The following is a 15,587-nucleotide window of genomic DNA, read 5'->3' on the forward strand; positions in this document are numbered from 1 at the left end:
ACATTCTATTATGGAGAACCTAAGGTTCACATAATGCTTATCCAGTAGGATGTTCTGCAACTGAGCACTGTCTCTTTATCACACCTCCTCACACCCTGTCAGCACAGTAAACCGTCTGTTTTCCTTTGGGGGGTCTGATAAGGGGCACACTTCTGTAAACTGCCTTACACAATGATGTGTAAGGTGCTTTCTCCTGGTTACAAATCTAAGGGCTGCGTGATACACAGAGTCAAGTGCTTTCAAGGCTGTATCAGAAGCCTGCATATAAATAACATCCCCATAATCCAACAGGGAAAGAAAGGTACAACAAACTCTTTTCTAGCATAGCCAGAAACATGCTCTATGTCTAAAGGGCAATAGTTCCAGGAGATAAGTACTCAAGTCATTCGGGTGTGGTGGCTTGTTTATACCGACTGAGTTTTTTTTACCACGGAAGTATCATTTTGCTTTCTGAGTAAGGTTTGGAAACATTTCTCCAGCTGTATCCCAGAACTCACCCAGTGACATTGCAGTGCTCTTTTCTTGTGCTAATCATTTGTAATTGCCCAGCTCGGCTTCAAGTGTTCACAAAGATAAGCGCAGTCACATTTTTAATAATCAATGTTATAATCCAATAAGCATTTCTTCATGCTATCTGCAACTGAGGAGTCATTCATGGCAGATAGGTACAGTGTCAGCAAGGAGAACTTTCAGATCGGTTGTGATAGATTTTCCTTGAAGAACACGTAAAATATGTAAAACATAACAGTATGATTCGTCCGTGACCACAGATATGATGTCAGTTGTTTCAATTAGTCCTTGTATGACCATAAATCAGGTGAACGCTAAGGCAGTGTAGCACAGTGGGTAAGGAACTGGGCTTGTAACCGAAAGGTTGTAGGTTCGATTCCCGGGTAGGACACTGCCATTGTACCCTTGAGCAAGGTACTTAACCGAAATTGCTTCAGTATATATCCAGCTGTATAAATGGATACAATGTAAAAATGCTATGTAAAGGTTGTGTAAGTCGCTCTGGATAAGAGCGTCTGCTACATGCCTGTAATGTAATGTAAAGTCAGATGGCTGTGCTGCGATGCATTCCCAATTCGGAGAAAACTAATGACCTGACATCACTTTAAATTGATGTCGGACACTGCTATTGGACAGAGTGCATTTTGATATTTATAAAATATTGCAAAACACAATTTACAATCAACTACAAAATCGGGTTAGTTAAAATAAGTGCTATTAAAATGATTTAGGTAAAAAGTGTTATTAATATGATTTAGGTTTTGTTTAACTGTTGCTATCAGGAGTGAGCTGATTGGTTGGTCAGACAGGCGACTTGCCTATGAAGGCTGTGGTTTGCATTTTTGGGCCAGCTGCTCCAGTTCTGTTTGTAGCCTCTCCTCATTGGCAGGTGTAGATCGGGAAGCGGCCAGTGGCAGGTGGGTGGATACAGCCTTACGGTCTGGTGCATTGTGGGAAAGAAGGACAGGCGAAGTCAGCCGACTGCACATGGGTTCATCATTTGCAAAGACCCAATAGCTAAATAATTTCACAATTACCCACTGAAACACCGTAATACTCATTGAAACCCTCAGTACTACATATCACTTGGAGGGGTAAGCTGTATTGTAAATAACACTGGTCTGTGGGCTTAGTAGTGGGCATTTCAGTTCCTTTCAGTGACTTGAGTCTTTTGATTCAGTTCACTATGTTCACTATAAGAATTTGTTCACTGATTTGTTCAGTAGTACTTCCAGTCACTTGTTGGTGAAGGAACGACTCAGAGGACCCATGTCCTGCATTTGTTCAGCAGAGATTTGTTCAATGATTCATTCCAGCAGCAAAGGCTGTGCTGCAAGCTAACTGATGAGAACCGATGGTAAAACAAATTTGAGGCTGCTGGGTGACTCATTCGGTTGAGACACCATGCATGGATGAGCCCACGGTCCCTGACTGAATCCAAACCATGCCAATGCTAAATTGCATCACCCAGGGTACAGGAGGGTTCAGTCGGTTAGGGGTCCGTATTTCATAGCTCTTTGAAATGGACTGCACGCTAAATTCGCACACAAGATTTCTTCCTCCGACTCAACCCTATTCATGCTTGGCTGAGGGAAGCAGTGTTAAGAAGCAGACTGGTGTTTCGGAGGAGAGCCCCACGGATGACTTTGCCCACCCAAATCAGCAGTGGGGATTGCACATGAACGCTTCAAATAGTTAAATTGGGAATTTTAAATTAACTCAATTCAATCTATTCCAACACGTGAATATTTTTTCAGTTATGCAGCTACGCATTGACATTTCAACAAGAAGGCTACCTATGAGCTGACTGCAGTTCCTTCAGTTTTTTTTGTCCACTTCAGTTATTTCAGTTAATTCACTGATTCTATCATTGAACATCGCTAGTTCCTTCAGTTCACTTCTCTTTGAGTTCACAGCTGGATACACCGATTCATTCCCTGACTGTTGTTTGCTTGGTGGCGTCCTATATTCAGTGAGTCCTGGCATTTTTAATACACACAGCCCACTCCACTCAAGATTGTGTCCTTCTTTTAACTCTTTCTATTGACTCTCAGAAATATTCAAACTGAATCCACATGCGAGCAGTTGCAGATGAAGCGTATGGAAAGAAACAAAATAAGTGGACATAACGCCAAAAAGATTCGCTGAACTTAAAGATGCACATTTAATTGGTCACAAGACTTCAGCAGGCCACTAGGTCTGACACCCAACCTCTGGGTCCCTCTTCAAACTGGCCTTCAGCATAGCACCTCACCCTGGAAGAAAAGGCCGCTGGGGTGTTTGATCGCGCTGGCGGACACTGCGAGCCACAGGGCGGTGTCGGCTCCCTGAGCCTCCGTTCGCAACCTGTTCTTCATCTTCTCATAGAACTCTGGCATGGACGACCGCACCGCTGCACGCACACACACAAAACACACAAAACACACAACGTCGTTCTGGATAATAGCACCTGCTGAATAAATGCAGATGGTTGGTCAGGGCACGGACAGGGTCAGAGCATGTCAGGGCGGGTTGAGGGTGTATTGGGGCAGGATGTGGTTGGTCAGGGTAAGAGTGTGACGATGGTACCTGGTGTATCAGCCCAGCCCGGGTGCATAGAGGAGAAGTGGATCTCCTTGTGCTGAGCGGCCCACCGCTCTGTGAGAATCACCTGCTGCCTCTGTCACAACAGCACAACACAATCAGACTACCGTTCAGTACACAACAACACAAATCAGACTACCATACAGTAAGCAACACAATCAGACTACCATACAGTACACAACACAATCAGACTACCGTACAGTGCACAACACAATCAGACTACCATACAGTACACAACACAATCAGACTACCGTACAGTACACAACAACACAAATCAGACTACCATACAGTACGCAACACAATCAGACTACCATACAGTACACAACACAATCAGACTACCGTACAGTACACAACAACACAAATCAGACTACCGTACAGTACACAACACAATCAGACTACCATACAGTACACAACACAATCAGACTACCGTACAGTATACAACAACACAAATCAGACTACCCTACAGTACACAACACAATCAGACTACTGAACAGTGCACAACACAAATCAGACTACTGTAATGTACACAACAACACAACACAATCAGACTTCCGTGCAGTACACAATGCAGTCATACTACTGTACAGTACACAACACAATGCAATCAGACAACATGACAGCACAATCAAGTGCCATTCTCACCTTGTTCTGGGCGTAAGCCATGGTGGCATCGAAGGTGCACTTCTCAAACTGCAGGTCATCCACATTCAGCTTCTGAACCAGCATGCCACCTGAGGACACTGTCACCTGAGGGGGGAAGGACCTCACATAACCCCTCCCACAGCAAACTCATCTTCCTATTGGTCCACACAGCTTGAGCAAGCAACTCCACAGTGCCTACAAGTGATCCTGATCAACTCAAGTTTTAACAAGAGAAAGTGCTGATGGTACTAGTCAGCTCAGAAAATATACCCTGATTACGGATTACAGTTCATCATTTAGTTAAAAATCATTTAGTTACCACCCACAAGGTATGTCACACATGAAACATTTTGATTGAATGGTGGTTTGTTAAAATACGCCTCTTGAACAGAATGTGATGTGCTACCTTCTGAATCCAGAGGCAACGCACAATCACTCACCACTCTAGGGTCTTGAGACTTCTTCAGTGCCGGTATGAGTGCTGTGGTTAGGATAAACGTGCCTGGAAATGAAAGGAGGGAAAATTTGATTCCCACTGGCCAGCTGAGCAAACAACGAATCATGTAAGACTGTGTGCGATGGTGGGCAGTTGAGTGTGTGAATGTGTTCAATGTGATGGTATGAACTTGAGCATGTAATTTTGAATGTGTTTTTGTGTGCACGTGCATTTGTATGTGCATTGACAGTGTTCTGTGGTCTCGCCTAAAGTGTTTGTGGCAAAGTTCTTCTCCAGACCGTCCTCTGTCAGCTCTCTCTGGTTCACCATACAGCCAGCGTTGTTGATCTGGGAGGATCAAACACAGACGTAATAAAGCCATTGAGCAACTACACGTGTGAAATCTAGTGGGTCACTTTGATCTGGATATCAGAGTAGATCATGAGATGTCATGAGATGTCCTATTTAATAGTTTCACCCTCTCCCACATACCTGGATGAGAACCCATTTCTGCACACACTAAGGCTATAAAAATATCAATAACAGAGTGCACATACAATGGAATGTGTTGTCACTGGAAATTTATCCACAATACACTTGGTAATGGTGTGAATGGAAACACATTGGAATGTGCCTTTCACTAAAGCTGTGCCCACCTGGGAATTGAACCTGCGACCTCTGACTTACAAGCGCAGGTCGCTATTACACTGCACTGTCGCTCTAACGGCACAGGATGTAAAACGTTGTGTAAGTCGCTCCAGATAAGAACGTCTGCTAAATGCCTGTAATATAATATAATGAATGTGATTGTATGGCAGCCTACCAGCACATGTAAGCTGTGATTCTCCTGGAAGCTCTGTGCAAACTCCCACACCTTTCTGGGGTAAGACATGTCCAACAGGTGAACATGGACATTCTGGGGACAGAGGAAAAGAGGACGAGATGATGAGGAAGGTCTAAAAGCTTGCTAAAAGGAAAGAAAATAGATACAGTAAGAAATTCTGCATTTCTGCGGGGATTATAGACTAGATTGGACTGCTGAGGTTATATAATTTCATAGGAATTTTTAGCAAAGGGGTGATTTACACTGGGTCTGAACAACAGTACGGGCTGAAAATAACCTTAAGACACTATTAGAAATTACTACTTAGTTAAAACGCTTGATATCAGTTAAGACTTTCAGGACAACAAATGATTCGTCCTGTATGAAACTAAGCATTGCACCAGTAATAATGAGTTTGTTTTGCTGCATATCCTGATTTATCCTTTTTTTGTATTATCAAGATGTGCGTAGCAGGTCAAACAGTGGGTGACAGGTACACCACCCATCTCTACCTCATTTTCGCTTTGCTCCACGATTTCCCTCCTGGCCTCCTCAGCCCTTTCCTTGTTCCTGCAGACGAGGTGTACCGTCCCACCTGCAGACATACAAAACTGATGCTCCTGAGATGCCAACTTGGTAAAGGCACTCACCACTGTGCAGGCTTGATACTATGTTAGCAGTATTGAGCCTCAGCTATGTCATAACATAGACCGACTGTGACACACCATGGTCTTCCCACCATGGTTACAGTGGGTTTACAGTAAATTAGGCAGGATTGGTCAAGTTACTGTTCCATCAACTCCTTCCAACTATGTGCCATAAGTGACAGATTAGCCTAATTGTGTGTGGGTGTTGACCGAAAAAACAAGAATCCCACAACACCATTTATCATCAGTATTCATGAATGAGTCTAAGAACCTGTCACAACAGAAAGAACCGAAAACCCAGTTATCCATTTCCAGCTAAAAAAAAAAAGAATAAACTATTAAATAAATTATAATGGCTGAGGCGCAGATAAACACGTTGTAATGTCAAGGTCGTCTTCTCAGACCTGTTTATTTAGCAGATAGCCAACCTATCGCTGTCATAGCTGTGGATAACGCTGGAACTAGTTGGTCACTGTAAATGCACTTACCCCTTTTCGCGATTTCACAAGCAGTGGCTTTCCCAATGCCACTGTTGGCCCCCGTGATCATGAAGTCCCTACCACTCAAATTCACATCCAGGTCCCCAGCAACGAAATGTTTAGCGGCGGTTTCATAGCCTCCTCTGCAAGACATGCGATGGTTAGGGGGCTAATGTTAATCAGAAAACCGATCTTACATACATACATAAAAGATTAAAGAATCGGTAAAGAGCACAATGAATTAGTTAGCTAGCTAATGTTAGTCTAGCTAAAACACCAGCTAGGTCTCGTTGAGTGATGTGGTCATGATCTCGAATACGTACGACAGCTCATGTGTTAGCTGTCATTATCAAACTGTACTGACAAAGGCTAGGCAGCTTTGCGGAATCGCATCAAAAGACCAACGTATCATTACAACGATTCAGAGGCAAGCTATTTTTTACTACACTGTCCGCCGAATACTGATTTAGGTAAGTTAACGTTAGTCGACAGCCTAACGGTATGGTATCAATGGTATCAATCTAGTTAGGTCGCACAATTTTAATTTAGCTGGTCAAAGGCAAAACAGCAAGATAGCAACTCACTTTGTGTATTCCTGAAGTCCTTTCACGAACCACACGGCATTCCTGTAAAGTGACATCTTTGGTTTATTCTATCTGCGAAGACTCTGATAATTGCACGTTCAACAACTTCTTGGTGAAAACAAAGACAAGAATTTAGACAGCACCAACCCAGAGTTTCATAACATAACCGCGTTTCGTAAGGGCTTGTTCAGCCGTCACATGTAGGGATCTACAGACGTGCTCCGCCACTGTTGTCGCTGCTGAGCGGCTTACTGCTCACTGTACTCTGTGCACTGTGCAGACCCTTCACTGCTATGACTTAACCAAGTTAATGCCCTTAGCCTAAGCTATGCTTGTCATAAACGGAATGATGTTATGCCGCCCTCATATTATGAGAGACCTGGCCTGTGTTGGAAGGGACCCCTTGGTTTTGCCCATTTAAAACCCTGTAATCTATTCTTCAAAATAAAAAGATTTTTATTTTTTTTGAGCAGCCTGACAAAAACCCAAATCATCAATCATCAACCACATGTTCCCCCTCCCATAAACTCGGACAGCTTATTTGTTTAATTGGTTCTACATCCTGGCTGAGGAATTGTGCTAATGAGCAAATCCAGGGGATTTGAACAAAGTATTGGGGAGGACTTTTAATTTATGAACATGAATTTCCCTCCTCTGGAAACAAACACGTTTGAAAATGTGAAATACGGCATTTACACCTTTACAAGAAACATAGTTCAACTTTTCAATCGGTTCCAGTTGTACTGGTACACCCTTGCAATCATACTCTATTGATATATAATTTTATGATTGGTGAAGAATTGTTTAAGTAGGCCTACCATTTTAGGATTCCTGAAGAGGCTGATCTACACTTGATAATACAATCTGATCTTTTCAACGTGTCAAAAATGCATTTGGACAAAACAAACAATTGATTTTTTACATTATTTATTTTGGTGTTTGCAAATACATTGTTCCTGTCATAATGCAGATGCACACATATTCGCATTATGCTAAAATGCATTCTGTAAAATAAATAAAAAAGGTAGTCTACTGAAAAACACTAAGAAAGACATGCAGATGGTCAAGAAATATTTAAATGCTGAATATCTAAATTCTTATATTGCACATAAAATACATGCTGAGCAAAGAATATTAACACGATTAGAGCAAGATTTGGTCTTAAAACTCAAGAATCAATATAAGCTCATTTGCATAAACTAAACCAAATACTTTATTCAAATAACAAAAAAACCACCAATAAAGCAAGTCTCTTAAGTTCAGAGAAACCATTATTTTAATATACATTTCCAATTAGGCCCCATGCAGTTGGCCTTAGACATATTTGCATACTATTCAGGGGCAAAATCTCACCACATAGATAATAAGAAAATCAATAAAAATGTTTAAAAGCACCTCTGGTTAAGCTCAGTGCCATTTTATGTCAAACAACCAATGGAGTGTGATTAAATTATGCCCTCATTACAACATACAACATAAATATATTAGTATAAAAATGATTCAGTGCAGGAAAAAACCATGTTCACATGCCATAATGTCATACCAAATACAAAGGTATATATAATGTGTATATAATGATATTTATACAACGGCTTGGCTGAATACTCAATTCTAATTGGTCCAAGGGTGGGCATAAATTCTCAGTAAAGGACACCTCAGCCTTTTAACAGTTCTAAAATCAATGCGCTACAAAATCCAGCATTTTTCAACGCAGTTAAAACAGCAACATAATTCTTTCAATTTTTTTCTTTCATGGTTTATTCCTTACGTAATGTATTGTCTATTCTTTTATTGAGAGCAAAGAGTTGTGGTTCTAAGACTGTAGCCCAATCAGCTGTGTGAACTGACCCATTTGATTTGCGTGCTACAGGGAGACATACTGTAGCTGTCTAGTGCAGGACAGATTAATTGTTCTGTTGTATAAAAAGATAGACAGTCTTGAAATAGAGAGAATCATGTAAATTTTGTTTAAGGTAGAGGTAAGACCAATGTTAGTCAATAGGTTCAGAACTAATACCTTATACAGTACAAACTAAGTACAATGAATACAATCTGTTTGACAAGGTAACACTTCAAAGGACTCTGAGATGCAGAAATTATACTTCTCTGTCATGCCACATAAAGCAATGTTGTGCTTTGATCTTAGCAAAAAAACTACTTTAATGCGCTTACAAAGGTTGAAAAAATATTAACAGTGTCATTACATTGTTATGACATTACAGGAAATTAGCTGCTTTGACTGTTATTGCCATCAGTATTGTTTTGTGTTACAAACAAGTGTTGCAGTGTACTGGCCTCGTATTATGAATACATTGATTTGTGTGCGCTTTGGTCTTTTATTATATTACACTGTTTGCTGGGACTCATGAAATTGGCTGAGGTCAGGGTCAGGAGGTCAGTGGGCAGTAGAAAAGTGAACGAACCCTCACACTCCTCGTACACTGCAGAAGTAAACACAGAACCAAAAAATGACCAAAAACAAAAAGGAAGCAGAAACAGGTGTGGAGCAGATGCCCCCCCCCCCTCCCCCGACTCTACCCTCTGGTGAACCTCTGCTGCATTACACTTCCATCAAATTCCACAATGTACTAAAGTACCAACATGTTTCAGTGAGCAAAAAAAGAAAAGCAAAGAAAAAGAAAAACTAAGAATTTTGTCGACAGAGTTTGCCAAGGCTCCCACAAGGCAAAAAGAGCTTTCCATCTCATTGAGACTCTGAATCTGGATGCACAACTGGATCAATAAAATAAAAAGAATTTTGCAAGAACGTTGCCGGTGTGTCAGTCTTCGCCGTAGTCGTCCCTGGTGCTGGTGCGGGTGCAGAGGTGCAGGCAGAAAGAGCAGCAGAGCAGGAGGACCAGCACGGAGTGGCTGAGAGCCAGCACGAACACCGCAAACACATACAGCGACTTGCGGCAGTACTCGTGCGGCCGGTGGAAGGGCGGGATGAAGTTGGGCACGTAGACGGAGAAGACCCAGTAGTTTCCCAGGATGAACCAGATGAAGAGGAAGGCGCTCAGGACCATGTGCACTTGGTACCTGTGGGAGTTCTGCCGCCACGGGTACTCGTCCTCGTCGTCATCGCCGATGACGACAGACTTTGAGATGAGGGACCTCATTCGGGCGATGTCATAAAGGAGGAGCATCACCTGACAGGTCGAAGGTGTGGCATTAAAAGAGAAAAGGCAGCGCTCAAACCAACTGTGAACAGGTGCAGCCGAAAGGTGTACAGGGTACTGAACAGTGAACGAGCATAACTCTTGCTCTCTTGCTTTAAATATTCAGATTTTATTTATCCCATTTCTATTAAAAACATTGACGTTTCGACCATACTTTCAGGCCTTCATCAGAATGTGTGAAAGTCTAGAAAGGACAGACTATATATCATTAAGTCAAATTGGTGGCAGCTGAACCTAATCAGTTTTTTTAATATAAATAAAATAAATTAAATAAAATCAAAACATTTTAACCGAGAGCCAGCATTGCACCTGTTTATTGAAGGTGTAACATTCTCATAATGTTGTTGCAGACACGGCAATGCACAACATGGAGTACAACTTGCGTGTAACCGCAAAATGATGGTGACAATAATAATAATAATAGTAGTAATAATAATAATACTAATAATTTTTACTATTGTTTTGTTATTACTGTTTATTACTATTGTTGTTGTTATAAACCATTATGAGCTCAGTGTTGAAATTATGAACTAGGCAGAGTATAAAGCTTTTTTCCAGCTGACATTTTATGTAGAAAAAAATGTTGAAGGGAAATGGTGACTTAAATTACGGATTGCAATTAACTGCTATCAAATACCTCCTAGTGGTGGTACTATTACTCCCCAAGGATATATTTTAATTAAATTGAATTCAAGACTTACAGAAAAACAGAGGATCATGAGCTGGTGATGAATGATAAACAAGCTGATATTCAATCAACATTTGCCCTTAAATTTGAATAACAAATGAAAGCATTTTTTCTTCTTCACACTGTTTGTGTAAAGCTGTCATTTAAATTAAGGACAAAATACTGATTGACTTACTGGCCTTGATCTTTATATAAGTGGCTGCAGTTCCATTGCCAACCACCAGATGTCTATAAACTGCTTGGGCTCTTATGACCTGTTGATTTAAATGTGATAACTGTTTCAGATGGACAGGTGTGTGTGCGCGCGTGTATACGTGTATGAGTGCTGGTGGGGGCAATTCACAGAAATAGTAAATAGTTACCTTTAGGCTGCCGACAATCCCTCCTACAAGCAGGTAGAGTGGAATCATGGGTTGTGCAGGACAGTCATCTATTGTCTTTACTCCTGAAATGATGGAGGTGATTTTTATTCTCTTGTGGCAAGACAGAATGGATCAAATACAGGAAACCAATTTTGCATAATATTATGTACCAACTGAGGGCAACTAATGAACTGGACATTCAAAAATTTGTTTGCTAAAAAACTATGCCCAATTGCTGTTAGGACGTTCACCATGCTAATGCTTCCAGTGCAGGGGTCTTTCTCCATATATTAAATGCATTGACACATGCACACTGGACACATGCACACCGGACACATGCATACCAGGCACATGCACACCAAATGTATTTACACCAAAGTTCAAGTTGGTTCATTCTGTTTGTTCTGGTTTCTGGCTCTACACAGTAAAATGTTCAGGATTAACTAATCTCTAACAGTGTTAATTAAATTCTAAGAGATAAAAATTGGGTCCCACTCTGGTCCAAAATGTTATCTGTTAGCATTGAATTAATACTGCTAGAGTTTAATTAACACTGGACATTTTACTGTGTGCAAATGTTCATTAAAGTCTTGAGGTACCACACAATGTATTTTCTTTCGAATAACAATTGCTGGCCCCATTTTTACATTTTACCAAGGGAAGCCACAAATCAATGACCTCAAACCAGCAATTACTAGAATTTCAAATTATAATTTCATTTCAGTTTCTATGTAACACTACAACAATAAGACACCTTCAAGATGCAGTTTGGTTTGCATAGTAAATAGTAAAAAAACAAGCGCAAATCCGCAATAGCTGCAATCGCACACGCGCATGCATCCATGCATGAATCCACGCACGCCCCCTCACACAAACATGTGACCTCTTCTTTGGCTCATGACCAACCTTTCCACTTTCAGCCTCCTGGGGCGAAAACTGTGGTTGCTACGGGGTGGGACACTTTTTGTGGACCAACTGACCAACCAACCGACCAACCAACTGACTGACCGACAGACAGAGCTATAGAGCTGCCGGTTGCAGCTATAAATTTCGTATAGCTACTACAATCTGAAAAATGTATGTGGTTTTGATGTATTTTCATACTTCAAGTTCACAACCTCACTTGCATGGTTTCATGTACAGTACAGTTCTGTCATTAACAAAGTAGCCTGCTTGAAGGAAATGAAACCATTCATAAAACTGCACGCAAGTTGTTTTCAATGAAAGACAAATACAAACCTTTGTATCTTGAAACTGTGGTGGATTAAAACATTTGGCAATATTTGTAATGAATACAAGTGGACTTGACCTTGTCCTTTTTATGTAATCAAATAAAAACAAATGAAACTAAATTAATTCAAATACTCCTTTTTATTACATTACCAGGATGGTAGAAAGTCATCTTGAAGTAGCAACAATGTATTTTCTTGTGCTATACTAGGAAAGATTAGTCCTTATCAAATTCATCTAGAAGACTAAATTACATGTGCTCTTAAAAAATCTTAAGTGATATTTGCTTGAATTCAGCCCCAACTCCCAACCACACACACACACACACACAGACGTGCGTGTGCATGCACATATGTGCACAACTGCTCATGTGAGTAAACACACATGCACATATACACACAGTGATACAAATATCTTACCCACATAAGCCATAGTAAGAGGAAGGGCCAGGAATGCAAACAGGCCAAACACAAAACAAGCTGGAAAATGGAAAGAACCAGTTCGTTTAGGATTAAAAGCAGGAACATCTTGTTTACTTTTGACTCCCTGCTTGCTTAACTTTAACATCTCAATATATAATTGTGATAACAGTGGTGCTGGATTGCCTTGAATCTTTTTCAGAGCAGCAATGTAATAAAAGCAAAGAACAATTTCTTGACCACAGCTGAGGTGTGCAGTGCCCGGGGTAACCTAAGATTGAGTGCTTGAACCAGCCACTGGGAAGCCCACACTGTCCAACATAGCTCTGCAGTCTCATGCAATGTTTGCCTGTGGAGGGATTCAGCTTCACTGACATTACTGTCACATTATTAAAGACCATCCCAGCTGAGAGAGAAGGAAAACTCACCATTACTCGCAATCTGAGAAAGGCATCGATGACAGGCCTTCTCTAGACCAGCAGTCATCTTGAATCCCTGCTCCGGTCACCTATACGGGAAGCAACAGGGACACATTCATTGATATACATGTACAGTATATTTGTATTTTATATATATATATATATATATATATATACAGTGTCGTGAAAAAGTATTTGCCCCTTCCCGATTTCTATCTATTGTTAAATATATATATATATATATGTGCAGAACTCTTTCTAAATGTGTTTGCACGTTGTAGCCAAACTCAAGTTTGGTCAGACATGAAATTTCTTCCTATTACGCAATGTAGTATCGTGCAATACTTTCCCCATCAACCCAGTTAGTATAATTCCAAGTTTGTTTCAGTCATATCCATGCCATACTGTTTTCCATGTATAAATGATGGTGTCATTGGCATATTGTATAAGCCTATGTTATGTCAAAATGACTTGATCACTTGATAATAATGTGAGGATTGAATAAACCATTTACATTATGAGTGTGCCATCCCAGAACTTGTGCGTCTGAGTGTACAATACATATACCCAGATGGCTCAATAAAGACCCAATTGTTTTGGGTACACATTTCTGTTGAAATAGGAGATTATCATCATATCAGCTTTGAAGCATCAGCAAAATGTTGGCAGCTGTTTACAGATGATGCACCAAAATACTTTGCTACGGCGATGGAAGTTATTTACAAAAACTGCATTCCTCCTATTCAGATAATACACATCTGCGCATGCAAATACGAGTACGATACCAGCAGAATTACACGTAAAAAGATAACCGAATTGGAATGTTTATCTGACAAGGAAAAACACTCATATCTTACCTTAACAGTCTCAAAAAATAACGACCGAAAAAAGCCGGGGCTTGTTGGCTACGACACAAGGAAGAAGTGAAAAGGTGTTTGACGGGCTGTACCACTTGTCTTATCTGACACTATATTCCGCAGCCTGGGTGAGAGATGAGCGATTCCATCCCGATTTTCTCATTTGCAGGAGAAGGACGCACCTCCAGACTCGCACCATCTCCCTGTTCTCCGCCCCGTAATTATGCGCGCAATAAGCTGCTTTGGTGGATGAATAATCTTCTAGTTTCAACAGCGGAGTAGTTAAGGATGCTCATGTTGGTTTCAGATGCGCGCGCAGTATGGGCTACTGCTCTCTTAAACTATGCTCAGTTTGAAAGGTTATGCTCTACAGGTTTATGCGTGTTCACTTTCACCAACACGACAATAATGCCAGACAGTAAACAGCACCGAGTTCACAGACTTACAGCTTCCTCGCTTTAATGAATGGGCATGGCCACACTGTACACACTTGTATCATTTTAGTAGCGCGCAACAGACAGACTGTATCTGACAGGAGCAGCGGGGAAATGTCACGTTCGATCTTCCCCAAATTTGAACGGGTGCAAATCCCCAGCTCGTTACCTCGCCGTTGCGGTTGTTACGAGGGCTCTCTCTAATGGTGGGCACTATAGATTTCTATTTAAAATCCATCTTGCACCACTTCAGATCTAATCACACAGAAACACGCACGCGTAGCCAACGCATATGTGCATAGGCTCCAAAGTCTATTGCAAGTCTGTGTGCGTTGACATGACATTAATTTTTGAGAGGTGTCGATTTGAATGATTTGTCATGATGTGCATGTGTTTGTTGTCCATAGAATGCAATGACCAGTGTGGATAGTGGGATTTGATCTATTCATCAGGTCTACATACATCCTAGCCCACGCATCTGAAGCACAGTTGGCTTCCTCCTCCCGACTCGGATTCCCACGCTGTCTGTCCTTGTGGACCGTGGACACGCCGTGATCAACATCCTCCCCGCACTCGAAATAAGAAAAAAGAACACTGCGACAAACCAAACTACTAAGTGGCCATTAACAGAAAAGACACTTCCCTCTTCCCCCCTCCCTTTCACTTACTCTAATGGGGTCGTTGCGCTGTGTACATCAATGAAAATGTCGTGGAGGATGGGCACATCGGTGGTGTGCGTGTAGGTGATCGATGTATTCTTTGCTGGTGTTCATCAAACATTATCAGAACGTTCCTGTAACGCTTCTGCTGAACTGCTAGATTGCAGGTGGCGTCCCATTAACCAAAGATGATTTAAAGAAAATATCTAGACTTTTATAGGCTATGGTAGCCTACACAACTGACAAACGACGGAAGATCAGATAGCTAAATCTCACATCAGTTACAAATGCATGCGCCTGGATCCGAGACAAACCCAGCACATAGTAGGGCCACACGTTCAGTTTGCGTGTGATCACATTTTGAATATGTAAGATTTGAAAAGTTAATCTTTTACATACTAAAACCAATCCTTTATATATATATATATATATATATATATATAAAACGAAAACAGAATTTGAAACGGTTCATTTCATAACTGAGATTTTTTACATTACAGTATTCATTTATTTAAAATTTCAATTTAATGTAACATAATACAGTGTTTCTCAACCCAGTTCCTGTGGACCCACTGTGTATGATGTTCCAACCAGAGTAACAAGATCTATATTGTGATGAGCTGCTAACTGTTCTAA

General features: G+C 41.0%; 2 protein-coding genes across 8 annotated transcripts; both read right to left on the minus strand.

Moving 5' to 3' along the window:
- Nucleotides 1-418: 418 nt before the first annotated feature.
- On the minus strand, nucleotides 419-6,970 carry dhrs12 (dehydrogenase/reductase (SDR family) member 12). 2 transcript variants are annotated; one of them, XM_035407697.1, is made up of 11 exons: nucleotides 6,852-6,960; nucleotides 6,705-6,746; nucleotides 6,130-6,263; nucleotides 5,507-5,589; nucleotides 4,995-5,087; nucleotides 4,438-4,519; nucleotides 4,176-4,237; nucleotides 3,736-3,840; nucleotides 3,079-3,169; nucleotides 2,765-2,902; nucleotides 419-1,450 (listed from the first exon to the last, which is right to left on the minus strand). In XM_035407697.1, the coding sequence occupies exons 3-11, from the start codon at nucleotides 6,188-6,190 to the stop codon at nucleotides 1,329-1,331; spliced, it is 837 nt and encodes a 278-aa protein (XP_035263588.1). In that variant the 5' UTR covers nucleotides 6,191-6,263; nucleotides 6,705-6,746; nucleotides 6,852-6,960; the 3' UTR covers nucleotides 419-1,328. The 2 variants fall into 2 exon arrangements, with proteins under 2 accessions (XP_035263588.1, XP_035263587.1); XM_035407696.1 differs by having other exon boundaries at nucleotides 6,705-6,970.
- Nucleotides 6,971-7,614: 644 nt separating this feature from the next.
- On the minus strand, nucleotides 7,615-15,314 carry LOC118222260 (transmembrane protein 272-like). Of its 6 annotated transcripts, XM_035407701.1 has the most exons (6): nucleotides 14,961-15,314; nucleotides 14,755-14,864; nucleotides 13,011-13,090; nucleotides 12,583-12,642; nucleotides 10,934-11,016; nucleotides 7,615-9,853 (listed from the first exon to the last, which is right to left on the minus strand). In XM_035407701.1, the coding sequence occupies exons 3-6, from the start codon at nucleotides 13,066-13,068 to the stop codon at nucleotides 9,485-9,487; spliced, it is 570 nt and encodes a 189-aa protein (XP_035263592.1). In that variant the 5' UTR covers nucleotides 13,069-13,090; nucleotides 14,755-14,864; nucleotides 14,961-15,314; the 3' UTR covers nucleotides 7,615-9,484. The 6 variants fall into 6 exon arrangements, with proteins under 6 accessions (XP_035263592.1, XP_035263593.1, XP_035263591.1 ...); XM_035407702.1 differs by lacking the exon at nucleotides 14,755-14,864; XM_035407700.1 differs by lacking the exon at nucleotides 14,961-15,314 and having other exon boundaries at nucleotides 14,755-14,941.
- Between the last annotated feature and the right edge of the window lie 273 nt (nucleotides 15,315-15,587).

Source organism: Anguilla anguilla, chromosome 3 (assembly GCF_013347855.1).
Source record: "Anguilla anguilla isolate fAngAng1 chromosome 3, fAngAng1.pri, whole genome shotgun sequence".
Taxonomy (NCBI): Eukaryota; Metazoa; Chordata; class Actinopteri; order Anguilliformes; family Anguillidae; genus Anguilla; species Anguilla anguilla.